Source organism: Rousettus aegyptiacus, unplaced genomic scaffold (assembly GCF_014176215.1).
Source record: "Rousettus aegyptiacus isolate mRouAeg1 unplaced genomic scaffold, mRouAeg1.p scaffold_m13_p_3, whole genome shotgun sequence".
Classification (NCBI taxonomy): domain Eukaryota; kingdom Metazoa; phylum Chordata; class Mammalia; order Chiroptera; family Pteropodidae; genus Rousettus; species Rousettus aegyptiacus.
In genome coordinates, this window is record NW_023416306.1 from 10,528,973 (window position 1) to 10,542,659 (window position 13,687).

Genomic DNA, 13,687 nt, shown 5'->3' on the forward strand with positions numbered 1-13,687 from the left:
GTTTGAGGAAAGCTCATGTGGCTCGAGTGGGGTGCAAGGATGACGGTGGCACAAGAGTGGGGAGACTGGGACAGGCAGGGGCCACAGCATGCAAAGCCTTCTATGCCACAGTAGCCTTTTTCTTAAAGATTACTTGAAGCCACTGATAAATGTTAAGCATGGGAAAAGCCATAGTTCAACGCCTATTTTTAAAAGTTCACTCTGGCGGCAGTATGGAGAATGAAATGGGGCAGTGGTGAGCAACAGCTCCCCGACAAGTGTGCCTAGCATAGCAAATGAACTATAAGAGGCCTCATATCTGCAAGTGTTCATAGCAGGGGCTTTTCTTTATTCATATCTCTAACCCCGTTTGTCAAATCCAGCAGGCTCAACTTTGTTCTATGTCTTTGGGATAGAAATACTGAAAGAGACAACGGGAACAGATGAAAAAATGGGGGTGCAGAGAGTGAAGCAACTTACACAAGGTAAAATAGCCAGCTGGCAGCAGAGTTGGGACCAGATTCCAAGCCCTCTAGGACTCCCGATCCAGGTCAATTCCCACTGGGCCAACAAAAAAAAAAAACCATGTATCTTCCTCAACTAGACTTACTATCAGACTCAAGGTTGCAATTATCCAATGCAACCCACCTTCCAGCCTTGGAAGCACCGTGCTCTGTGCAATATTCTGCAAATGGTCAGTCTAGTTTGAAAGGAATGTGAATTCTAGGAGGATCTATTCCAAATATTAATGCAGAGGTCACAAACTGGTGGCCCACAGGCCAAACCTGGCCCATTAATGTGTTTTGTCTCGTAATCTTAAAAAAAAATAAATAAAGTGAATTAGTTATCAACATTTAACAAAGATCTTACATTGGATTACTGGCTTCTTCTGGAAATAAAAATCTTAATATCTGGTAACAACGACAACCAGGCCTACATTTCTGCTTGGCAGTGATCAGCAGGAGCTGGGCACAGGCTGCTCCCTGCAGGCAGGGCACAGGCTCTCCAGGCTACCACGGTTCCCCTCTGTGTTGGCCAAGTGCCAATCGCTGCTTCGTCACTGTTTTTTCTGAGATGGGGCCTGTTTCAGAATCCAAATTAATTGCCTGGCTTCTAGTGTTTGCATTTAACAGAAAAGAAATTTAGCAATAAGAAAAGAGTTTTCCCTTATCCTTACATTCCCTTTATTGTACTTTCCCTCTCGTTTCATCCCCAGTAGAAGGAATACTTCCTACTGACTTGACCCAGCCACCTCCATTAAAAAAAACAAAAACAAAAAAAACCCCACAAAGGACCCTTGCAGCAAGGCCACCTTACCTCTGGGAAGCTGGCCATATTCACCAAAATCAGCTGTGGCGACTTCATGGAGATCTGGCCAATCTGGTTTAAAGCTAGCTTCCCATCAGCAGTTACTACAGTGATATGATCTAGGGATCCTAAAAGAAAAGTTATAAAGTCTTAGAATTCAGAAGGACCTTAGTAGCCCCACAGCTAAGTCCCTATCTAATTCAGATTCAGCTAATATTTAGGGGTCCCTTATCAATGTGACAAGACCATTTCAGGGGCTTTCATTGGGGCAGCAGTGTCACGTGATGCAAAGAACTTTGAAACGTTGACAGAACTAGGTTAGAATTCCTTACCAGCAACCAGGGTGGCCAACCATCCTGGTCTGCCTGGGCCTGAGGGGTTTCCTGTGACACAGAACTTTTAGAGTTAAAACTGGAAAGAGCTGGTCACCCATCCAACAACATTGTCATTTACTAACCATGAATCCTCAGGCAAGTTACTCATCTTCTCGTTTCCAACTCAGTCAAAAAATAACTACCTTACAGGATTAAAGCAAGGATTATAACTAACTATAAACAACCAAGTATATAATAAGTACCCAAAATGAGTCTTAAAAAAGGGTACCTCTTATTAACCCTTTAGTTCTTATAACTACTCTAACATTGTATTATTATCTCCATTTTACATGAAAAAAAAATGAGAATTGGGGAGTCTAAATAGGGCAAGATCATAGAGCTAATAAAAGGAAAAACACGCAAGAGCTCTAAGCTCAGGTGCACTTGATTCTGATTCTAATCACACTTCTCCCTTATACCAGTGGAACTCAAATTTGGCTGAGCATCAGAATCACCAAGGAGCTTTTCAATTTAGATTCCTGGACCCCACCCCAGAGATCTCGATTCTGCAGGGGTTTGGGAGCCTGTGATCTGGGGGGAGTCTATAATTATTTTTTAGTATCACCACACAATTATGATGCACAGCCAGGTTTGAAACCATTCCCTTATACCTGCCATGATTTTGGTACTTAGATCTCCTTTAGAAAACAAACACACACCAACTGTTAATGCTTAACTGTTGGCCCGTATCTGATCTTCATCCATTTATGAATTCTAGAAAACCCTGCGCAAAATTTTCAGAAACCCAACAAGGCAAGCAAATAAAGCCACAGTTATGGATGGAAGAGGGGCATTATTCAAACTTTCTGATTTCCCATTCAAATGCGAGCTAGAAGCAAAAACATACCTTTGATAGTAGGAACCACTAGTGGATGGCTCATTCTGAGACACAAAAAGAAAGAGGGGCTGGGGAAGAAAGTGGTCTTTTAAACAAATTGGGTATTGTCCCAGCAAACTGTTGTTAGAATAATACAGTACCATATCATGGCCCACAGATCTGATTTGAACTACTAAAGCACAGTACTCAAAGTCATCCCAAGAGAGAACATGGCTGACACCAATGGCCTCAATCTGGAATAGTCCAGGAGGTATAATAGCAAAAGTTCCCTTGATTCTGAAGATAAATGACCTGGGTGCAAATATCAACTCTGCCACCTCTTGATTGTGTGACCCTGGGCAGATTCCCTCAACCTTTTGTGCATCTGTTTCCTGATCTCTAAATGGGGCATAAAAATTGTACTTATCTCATAGGATTATGATGAGGATTAAATAAAAGAGTTTCTGGAAGGCACTTACAACTGTGCCCTGGCATATCTAAGTGCCCAATAAATGTCAACTATTATTATTACTTCTTGACTTTCTCCTATGTTTTAACCAAACTAACCTATTTACAATTTCTCTGGTAGTTTGAACTTCCTTGCCTCAAGACCTTTAGCGTGTATTTTTCCTTCTACTGAGAATGCCCTTCTCTGTTCAGATAACACTCAGTTGTAACAGCATCTAATCTCAGAAATCTTACCTGACCTCCTAGGCTGGATTATAAACCCTCTCGTGAGCTCCAGAGCATCCTGTGCACATTTCTATAATATTATGACAAATATTTGCTGAACGCTTCCTGTGAGTGAGACATTGTGCTAAATGCTTCTATAATTTATTTGCTTTCATTATCACAATAACCCTGAGATAGTTCCACCACTTTTCAGATGAGGAAACTGAGGCACAGAGAGTAACTTTACCAAGGTCACAAGAACTCTTAATACACAGAGCATGAATTCAAACCCAGGTCTGACCAACTCCAAAGCAAAGGTCTTCACCACTCTGCTTTACTATATGACTTCGTATATTTTGGTTTTCTTGTCTGGCCCTTCACATTAGGCTCTAGGCTCTTAAAAAGTGGGGAGAATGTCTTTTCTCGCTGTATCTATTGCACCTATTAATCAGCACAAAATAAGTGCTCGATAATGCTTTGATGAATAAATGAATATACATATGGATAGATGAATGAGAAAGAACAAGAATGAACAAAGGAATAAACCCATATCTTAGACAACGACTAAAAACAATCATGTACCTTGGAGACAGAAGCTGCTGGTAGACAGATGGAGGTGTAAGAAGAAAAGTGCCTGCTGGTTTAGATAGTAATGAAAGATGATATGGAAGAATTTGGCCAAAAAAGACTGGCTAAGTTCAGCTTTTTTCACCCAGTCTCTTTATGGCCCCAAATTCTACATAGAACGTTACACAAACATAACCCTAAAGAGAAAGAAGCAAAGAGGAAATACCAATGGGAGGCCTTATGAAAATGGATCTTAATTCAGCCTCCCTGGTTTGCCATAAGATCCTCTGCTGCAGAAGTCCCAACATGGGCATCCCAGTATACAACTGTGGTGTTCCCATTCCCTAAATCCATATCGACATAATGCATCAAATCCCTTCCCTCAATCTGTCCCCAGCGAGAATCTCCCTCAGCCTCATTCCTGCCCCTCATTTTCTCAGAGGTTAACATTTAACAAATTACACTCCCAACCTCTTTCCAGGCCCATCATCTTTTTAAGTTCAACAAGAGTGGAGCTTGCTGGCTAATTTTAAGTATCACATTTCTCCCTGAGCTCCTCTCAAACTGCTCTCTGGTTTCGGCTGCAGAATGTTAACAGGCCAGAAAGCACAGGGGAGACAAAGCACTTTATCAGTTTCATACCTAAAATAATAAGCAAGTTTAAAATAAACAGTTGGGAGAGATTGAATGGCACGCTCTACTGTCAGCAAAGGCAAAAATGCCCCAGTCTAAAGGTTGACAAATGATGGAATGGTTTTCTGGTTTCACATCGGATCTCGTCTCTGAACTCAGTATGTTTCTGCTGGTGTTTATAAATGAAGCTGTATATTTTTCACTTGGTTTTCTTAAGAACAAGTTCATGAAATATTTTCTAGTTTCCTTACAAACTATCCAAACCAAAATGTGAGTGGGAACAGCCCAAGCTCCCACAGACACCTTCAGAGGGGGTCCCAGGCTTGACTTTAGGATGATGACAATTTCCAAAAGGCCAATTTAACAGCAATTGGATTTTTCCTGCCTGCCTGCCTGCACCATTAGCTGACAACTCACTTCTTCTATCACATCTGCAAACAGTTTTCCTAGACAGTTCTGACATTTCCCACTTAGAAAAGCCACTTTCAGGAAGTTATTAACCCAAAAGTAATCTTCCTGGTCAAGCTCAGGGGTACAGAAATGCCTCAGGTGGGCAGGTTTGCAGCCAGTTGGTTTCCAGTAAGGGATAAGAATGGTCAAATAGGACAAATTGGAAAAATCAGACCAAAGTTGTCAGTTACTGTGAGACTAAATATCTAGCAGTATATCTAGTAGTTATTATAGTCATAAAAAAAAACTCCCATTATTGAGAGTATAATTCTATGAGAGCAAAGACCATGCCTGTTTTTGTTCACCACTGTGTCCCTGCACAATGCTTGGTTCATAGTAGACAAATTTATTTGATGAATGCACAAATATATGTAGTGTTGACTATGTGCCAGTTACTGTGCTAGAACCATTACACATGTTACCTCACTTATTTTAATAACCACTCCAAAGCTTTAAGGTAGGGATTAGGCAAGGAAACTGAGGACCAGAAAAGTACAGTAACTGCCCACAGTCACCAGTTACTAAGTATCAGCACTGGGATTAAAACCCAGATATAGCAATGCCATTATCTTTCCACTATGCCCTTCCCTAAAATATCAGTGCAGTCACTAACCTGGCGAGGTCCTTATATTGACAGTCTTATTGAAATTATCCTTGAGTGCTTCCATCACAGACTTCATTTCTTCTTCCACCTCTTCCAAGCTGATTATGTCCTCAACCAAGGCAGCATTAAGATTCACTCTGGTTTGGGGCTGTCCTTTCCCTTTGGCTAGAAAGTAAACATTCAATGACTAACAGAACAGCAGCATAAACGGAGATAATAAACAACTAGTGAAGAAGAGCCTCTTACGTGTAGTGCAAAACACCAAGTGCTAGAAAATTATAGAACATTATCATTGCCCTAAAAAAAGGCCTGCATTTACTGAGTACTAAGTACCCAGCACTTTCTCGGATACTAGTGAAGGCATAAGCTTTATCAACAGATACCCAAGGTGACAATCCTGGCTATGATGCAAACTAGCTTTATGACCTTGGGCAAATAAGTCTACTTTTCAGGTTCCTTACCTATAAAATAGAGATATCTATATTGCTAGGTTGCTACGAGAATACAAATCAAATAACTCAAACACCTAAAAGAGCACTATCCACATAGCAGTAACTCCATAAGTGAATTAATCCCTTATTTTGCAGAAAAATAAACAAAAGATAAAGGTTAAATGACTTGCCCAATGTCACAAAGTCATGAAATAGTAAAGCCAGGATTTGGTCCCAGATCTGCCATGAACATTCTAGTAGACTATCTCCATAAAATCTAATTGGAGATGAAGGAACTATATTAATTCATTTTAAAATGAATACTAAGATAAGGAAATGCAAAGTATCTGATGGCCAGTACAGGCAAACGGAACAACAGCAATTCAGAAACATTAAACGCCACTAGTGGTATTGACAACAGCTTATATTTTAGAAAGTCAACAGCATTGGGAGCTGAATAAAATTATATTTTATGTCTAAACCACCATGATGACTTTTCATATATATTCCGTAATATGTATATTCAGTAATATATATAGAACATATATATTCTGTAATATATATAGAACATATATTCTGTAATATATATAGATCACTCCAGTAGGTAATACAAATATTCTTGCATTTCTTTTTGGAGTGTGGGGGAAGGAGAAAAAAAATAAAAACGTTTAAATAATACTATCTTATAGTTGTTTACTTATTAAATGTTCAACAAACATTTATTGAGACTCATTTACAACAAAGTTTATTGAACATCAATAGTGAGCTAGATCCTGTGATATTTGTATAGCATGTTATAACCTGCAATGCAATTTCAAGTATATTCCTCTATGATATTCAAAGCAGCTCTCTGAGGAAGGAAGAACAGAGATTATCATTGTCCACTCTGTACAAACGAGAAATCTAAGACACAAGCCGCTTAAATGTTTTTCCCAAAGTAACCAACCAGTAAGCAGCAGAGTGATTTTTTTTTAAACATTTATTTGCTGTCACCACATGCTTGAAACCTCATTGCTCTAAAGTTAGGCTAAAGGCTTAAAATTTTCAGAACCAATGAAAGATATAAATCTTCAGATTCAGAAACACAAGTTCCAAACGGGATAATAAAAGTAAAATCAGACCCAGACATCTTGCGAATGCAGAAAATAGCTGACCAGAACATATTATCCCTAAAGGATCAAATTTTAGCATAATAGCATACTTTCTAAGAGCAACAATAAAAGCCAGAAACAATGGAAATAATTTTTTCAGCTTTATTTTTAAACCAAGTATGCATGCTAAAAATTTATAGGTAAGGAATCTGATACAAAAGACACCATAAAATAAAAAGCACAGTAGATACTTGTAACACATATGATCAACAAAGGATTAATATTCCTAATATAAAAAAAATTCAAAAAAACTAAAAGAAAAAGTCAAATTTGCACTTTAAAGAGGCAATCAAACGAGACAAAACCTAAACGGCCAAGTAAATATGAGAAGATGCGGCTCACAGGCTGCGGCGAATGTCGCATAACCGAAGACTGCAATGCTGTGGGCGTCAGGAGCCCCCAGTTTCCACCTCTGCCACTAACTAGATATGAGCGTGGGCAAATGTCTCACACAAGTACCCCAGTTTCCTCATCTGCAAAATGGTGAGATCTGTGTTTCACTGGATAATTATAAGAATTTCTTCACTGGGCAATTATAAATTCCTTCGATGGATAATTATAAGGATTAAATTATTAAATGTATGTGAATTTAAGAAAACTTAATACAATACAGACCAAAAGTCATCACTATTGTCACTGTTAACAGAATATAAGTCTTCTAAGCATTAATGCTCTTTTGGCAACTTGTTAATTTTCCTATTAACAGTAAAGGAAAGGTCTGCATGAAACGATAAAAGGAAAGTCAATAGAAAAAATATTCGGCAGCCTATTTCTAGCACCATCTTTGAGAGCGGACGCCCTGACCCACCACTGCAAATAGCAGGTCGGCTTGACAACTTTCTGTTATTCATTCATTCAACAAAATTTTTCGATACATACTATGTGTCAGGTCCTGTTAGGTGCTAAATAAGAAAAACACAGACCCTATCCTTACTGGGTCTGGCATGGAAGATATATAACAAACAATAATCAAACCTACAATTAATTAACTAATTAATGAGTGCTGTGCTAAGTACATCAAAGGTAAAATAACAATGTGCACGAGTGCATGTAACTAGGGACCTGACCCAGTCTCGGAGGTCAGGGAAAGCTTCCCTGAGAAGCGACATTTAAGCTGAGACCTGGGGTATATCAAAGTCTCATTCTTGGATGACACAAACCATTAAGATCATCCATCTAAATCCATGGCTCTAATATCCCCTACCCAACAACCTTCTGGTTTTAATTTTACTTCCAACACAGATCCTCCTATAAAGAGAAAATATGTTGATCCTTGCCTCGAGCTTTCTGGCTTGCTTGGCACTTATATCTCTAATTCTAAATCTAAAAGAAAGAAATTAGGCATGTTGTGAAGCATGGAAACATATGAGGCAGCATGGTAATGAGAAAACAGACCCCAGGTTCTCTGTCGCTGTGACCGTTTAAGCTAGTTAATTGTACTTGACACCATGTCCTCATGTGCCAAGGAGAAAAATTCAGTACATCTCTGAGATCCTTCCAGCTATGATAATTCAAGGGCTGAATATAAGAAAGGGGTGAGGAGGTCACACATATCTACCTTTGGCTTTCTTGGTAGCATAAAGACGAGTTGGTACAGCTGGAGAGGCCATGAATTGCCCATGGATATTTTGTCTTCCACTCACTGCCTTCAGCGTAATTTCTGAAACAGGTCTGGTCAAGGCTGCAAGGGAGCTGCAAAAGGCAGGGTGGACCAGTCGGAAGCACCTCAAACCCAAGGCCATGACTGAAGACAATCCTTGTGAACATCTACTAAAAAGAGTAAGACAAAAAGTAGATCTAAGTAAAAAAGACTCCATTACAACTTTAGAAAATATTTTGTACTAATTATCAAACAACTCCTAGAAACTAAGCTATGTGCCATCCAATCTAAAAACATTATCTTTAATTGTCCCCACAGCTGTACAAGGAAATACAATTAGCCATATTTTACGGGACATTTAAGTAACTGGCCCACTGCCTGTGTCTGTAGGATTCCCAATCGCCATGCTCTTTCCACTGCACCAAATGCTGCTTAATACACAAGGAACACAGAGTTAAGCAAATGTGCAGCAGCCTAAATCTTTAATGATACTAATTAAATCCTTATATAGGAGATAAGGAACAAAATCTTGATAAAGTTATGTTGCAAACAGGGAGGGCAGAGCACTAGAAGAGGACTTTAAATAAGAAAAACATTTCAACAGGCATAAAATGACTGGAAAATTCACATAACAGCATTTAATTAAAAATTTCTTTGGTTCCTTATGCACTGATTACCAATTATAATGCACTTTAATGTGAGTCTGAAGCATGGTTGAGGTTTAAGGTCTTCTGTGTTATAGAACTGAAGTTCTGGAAAATGCCCCCCCTTCTCTGTGTTAACACAAGTTACAACTTCTGAGGTCTTTGACTGTGGAAAGATGCTTGAGCCTACAGCTACTTTGGAGATAGAACACAGTGTTAGCTGAGTGACCAGTGTAGCTCCTGCTAGGCATCTGGCTATTACTCAGGTAAAAATGAAGAACGATTAGCCTCAAATACCTGAAAATTAGTTGCCTACCTCATTAAAAAAAAAAAAAAAATCCCATCCTAAAATTTTGATGCAGTATAATGGACTAAGTAAGAGCATGCTCTCTGTAGCCAGGAAGGCTTGGAATCCAGTTGGCTCTACCACCGACTAAATGCCCCTGAACATTTCAGCACCTTAATTTCCTCAAATGTCAAATGGGGATAATAATAGTTATTCCTTAGGGTTGGGAAGAAGAAAGAAGTTTATGCAGGTAAAACACGTGGCACAGTGGCTAGCAGCCACAGCTCCCAAAAAGGATATCTATTGATAGCTTCGACATCTTTCCTTCCAAAGACTTCCATGACAGGGTAAGACACAATAAACAAATTTTGCATATCATTACTGATGTATAAGTAGCCTAGAGTCAGTCAGATCTGGATGTAAATATCAATGTTGGACAATTCACTCCACTTTTTTGGGCATTACTTTCCTCATCTGCAAAATGAGAAAGATAATCCCAATCTTAAAATGAGATAGTGAATACATGCAAAACTAGTACACTGCCCAGAACATAGCACCTGCTTAATAAAAGCTAGCTATCACTATCATTATCTTTTCAAAGAAAAGCAAATGAGTAGGACAAAGGCAAATTTCTCCTGATGAGATTTTTAATAGCGAGGGATGCTAGGAGTCAGTGATTAGTGTATGAAAGTAAAAATAGATTTGGATTTAAAAAATGAAGGAATATTTCTTCCTATTCTTCAATTATTATCAATAGCTACAATTAATTTAGGTCAGGCCTGAGCTGCTTGCTTTACCCATATTATTTCATTTAATCCTCTTAATAATGTCACCATACAGTATAATAATAATCTCCATTTACAGATGTAGAAACTGAGGCCCTCAGAGACTGTCGCTGTCCCAAGGGCATGGAGCTAATAGCTTGGCCCTATTTCAGTAAAACTGTTCACAAAAGTTTGGCTCTAAGTGGGGTTTCTATATCTAGATTTTCACCTAATATAGCCAATGTCTAACCCACACTTATATCCAAATATGGCTGTGTAATAATGTGGAGGTTTTTTTTTTTAATCTACGGGGTCTCAATCTGGCTACTCCATTTAAGACAGGTTTCCTGGTGTTCCTGTTGCTGGTCATAATACCAATCCACAAAGCAACAGGAAATCAAAATGGGTTAGAAATAAACAACCTTTGACAGAAAATGCAGCACCCAAAAGCAGACCCAGTACACGTGAACCGGAAGCCAACTCTATAAATAAACCACATTGCTGAAATGCTTAAGGCATAGATTTTAATTGCACAGAAGTCAGGAAATTTCAAAGTGGAAGTTCAATAAAGGCAGTCTCTTGGACCCCTTTACCTTAAGGACATGCATGTTAACACTCAGTTCAGCACAGAAGAGTAGAGGAAAGGAACTGTTAGGGGAGCCCAAGTATTATCCAACAAAATTAACCCATGCTCAGAAAAAACATGGCAGAAAGTATGTGGACGTTGTACATAGTCTTGAATTAGAATCTGGGTTCCCTAACTTACTAGCTGTGTGGCCTTGCATAGATCATTTAGCCTCTCCGAGCTACATTTTCCACCCCACACTACATCTTTCTCATGGTGATATTGAACCTTAAAAAAAATAATTATAACAGTAATAATGAAATAATAGCTAATACTTGTATAGTGATAATTATGTGCCAGAAGCAATTCTAAGTGCTGTACTGTATACCTTAACTCATCAGCGCCTCAATGATAACGCTCTGAGATAAGTACTATTATTATACCCATTTTATGTATGAAAAATCAGAGACACAGATAAATAATTTGCCCAAGATTTTACTTCGGGCACTCTAGCTCCAGAGTCTGTGCTCTTAACCACTATATTAAACTGTATACACTGAAACACTCAGCACGATTATTGGCATTATTATTCAAAACTGTTATTTTTTAAAATAATTATTTTAATTAGTTTCAAGTACATTGGTTACACATCTATATAGTTCATAAAACAATCCCCCCAATTGCTCCCTCCCCCCCCCCCCTCCACCTAGCTAACATATTAATGCTAACTGCATTCCCTCTGCCGTGCTCCCCATCCCTATGACCATCTATCAACTACTAATTTGTATTTCTTTAACCCTTCACCCCACTCTCCCAGCACATTTTTTTCCAAAGTTGAGGTTCTCAAATCTTGGATCTTCTTCCTGTTTTTCATAGAAGGTGCATTTTAATTTTGGAAAGAACTAGATGAGGAACACAAAGCCCTGGCTTATCCATTGTCCCAGCAACCTCTGCCAATCCAGCTGTATATTGCTCATAACATGTACATTTCTATAAATGTAGGTGTGGACACATGCAGGCCCTTGTTATATATAAAATACTTTCATATTGTGGACTTTTTTGAAGAAGTGGTTCTACTGAAAGAACTTCACAGGGTGATTTGACCATAAATTCCTAACTGGGCAAGTCATGTGTGTAGTCACATCCAAGGCATATAACTTCTTTAGTAAGTTTTCTTTGCTGTAAGCAAGCCCTGCCCATTGCTTCAGAGCATCTAGGTTAATACATCTTAAAAATGCCTCTTTTTCAAAGTAACCACTCTCAAAAGAGCACATCATCTTAACTATGCTGTAATCCAATCGCTGCCTTGCTTTCTCCCACCCATGTATTCTTCTTATGTTGCCTCCTTAACTCCAAATTCATAAAAGCTGCAATCTGCCATTCTTCAGAGCATCTGAGACCCTGCTTCTCAGCAACTATTGTCATGTCAGTCTTGGTGCAAATAAATTCTGATAAAAATTCTCTACAAGTTTGGCCATTTCTTACATCAACAACATGTATTACCTGATTCCTACAAAAACCAGAGTCATGATTACCACCATTTTACAAATAAGCAAACTGATCTTTCATTTCTTTGAATACTCCTGCTCCAGGGTCTTCTTCAAACATACTGTTGAATCGGCTTGGAATGATCTTCTCGCGCCTCTTTAATGAACTATCTTCCATTTTTCTTTTGGATCTCAGCTTAAGTATCACTTCTTCAAAGGATTGCCTTCCTTGGCCATCTCCTCCAGCCTAGCTAAGTCAAATGTCCTGCAACCCAACTTCAAAACACCCTATACTTTTTTTTTTATAGCACTTACTTTAATAATATCAGTTAATACTTGTGTAGTTATTTGATTACTAATTCCTCCCATGAAACTATAAGCACTACGAGGATTGGTCTATGGTTGTCTTGCTCACTGCTGTATCCCCAGTGCCTAGCAGACTCCCTTAAGACAAAAGACACTGAATAAATGTGATATATACAGGAAAGTCTAGAAAGATTAACCCTTTGCCCAAGGTCACAATGTTGGCACCAGAATTGGAATCTAAATCTAAGAAGGTAGGTCCCGAGCTCTACTTCCCAACACTGCTTCAATTATCTGTTGGTTTGCCAAATTTTCACTTAATGATAACAGGTCATTCTCCTAGAAATTCAGTGCCATGTAAATGTATTTATAGTATCTGACTATACACACGTCCCTGACACAGCCAAAGGAAGGATGAGACACTTTAACAGGTCGAGAAAGAGCCTTTGCCTAAGAGCTTGTTCTGGATTCCAATATCCCTATCTCATCATTCCCAGCCGACCACCCTCTTTAGATTCCTAACCTTCCTGCATCCAAAAAGCATTTGTGGCAGCTATGCCACTGACTTGTGACTTGTATCATCATTTCTCCTACCTAGGTTTTGCTTCCTCAACTATAAAATGAAGGTTCAGATCAGGTTTTCACTCTCTACAACTATAAAACTCTCCAAGATTCTGAGAAATGCAGTAGATTGTGGTGACAGGAAAAGGCACCAAACTTGGAGAAGACGAGAAAGTGTCTTAGTTCCAACACTAACTAGATATGTGAACCTTAACTAGGTCAAACTCTCTGGATCGCAATCTCAACTGTAAAATGTGGATGGCAATGTCATTTGTTGGGATTATCAAGATGATCAAATGAGATGACGGCTGCAGAAGTACTCTGCAAAGAGAGAAGGGCTCTGGAGGTGACAACTGTTTCGCCATTGGACAGCAGCAATTGTTAAAAGTTGAGGCTTTGGAATTTAAGCTCCATGAATTAGCAGGCACGTGACTCTAGTAAAGTTATTTCTCTGACCTCACGTTTCTTCATGGGGGGGGGGGATAATAATA

At 38.9% G+C, this 13,687-nt stretch overlaps 1 protein-coding gene across 2 annotated transcripts in view; it reads right to left on the reverse strand.

The window, feature by feature from the left end:
• The window catches only part of MRRF (mitochondrial ribosome recycling factor), a 48,544-nt gene that overhangs the window by 34,441 nt on the left and 416 nt on the right, over positions 1 to 13,687 (reverse strand). Inside the window, exons 2-4 of one of the 2 annotated variants that reach the window (XM_016155956.2) lie at positions 8,545 to 8,756; positions 5,414 to 5,569; positions 1,297 to 1,415 (exon numbers count right to left, since the gene is read on the reverse strand). In XM_016155956.2, coding sequence (XP_016011442.1) covers positions 1,297 to 1,415; positions 5,414 to 5,569; positions 8,545 to 8,728 — 459 coding nt within the window. In that variant the 5' untranslated portion in view covers positions 8,729 to 8,756. The remainder of the gene's footprint in view (positions 1 to 1,296; positions 1,416 to 5,413; positions 5,570 to 8,544; positions 8,757 to 13,687) is intronic. The other variant, XM_016155955.2, reaches the window with a different exon arrangement.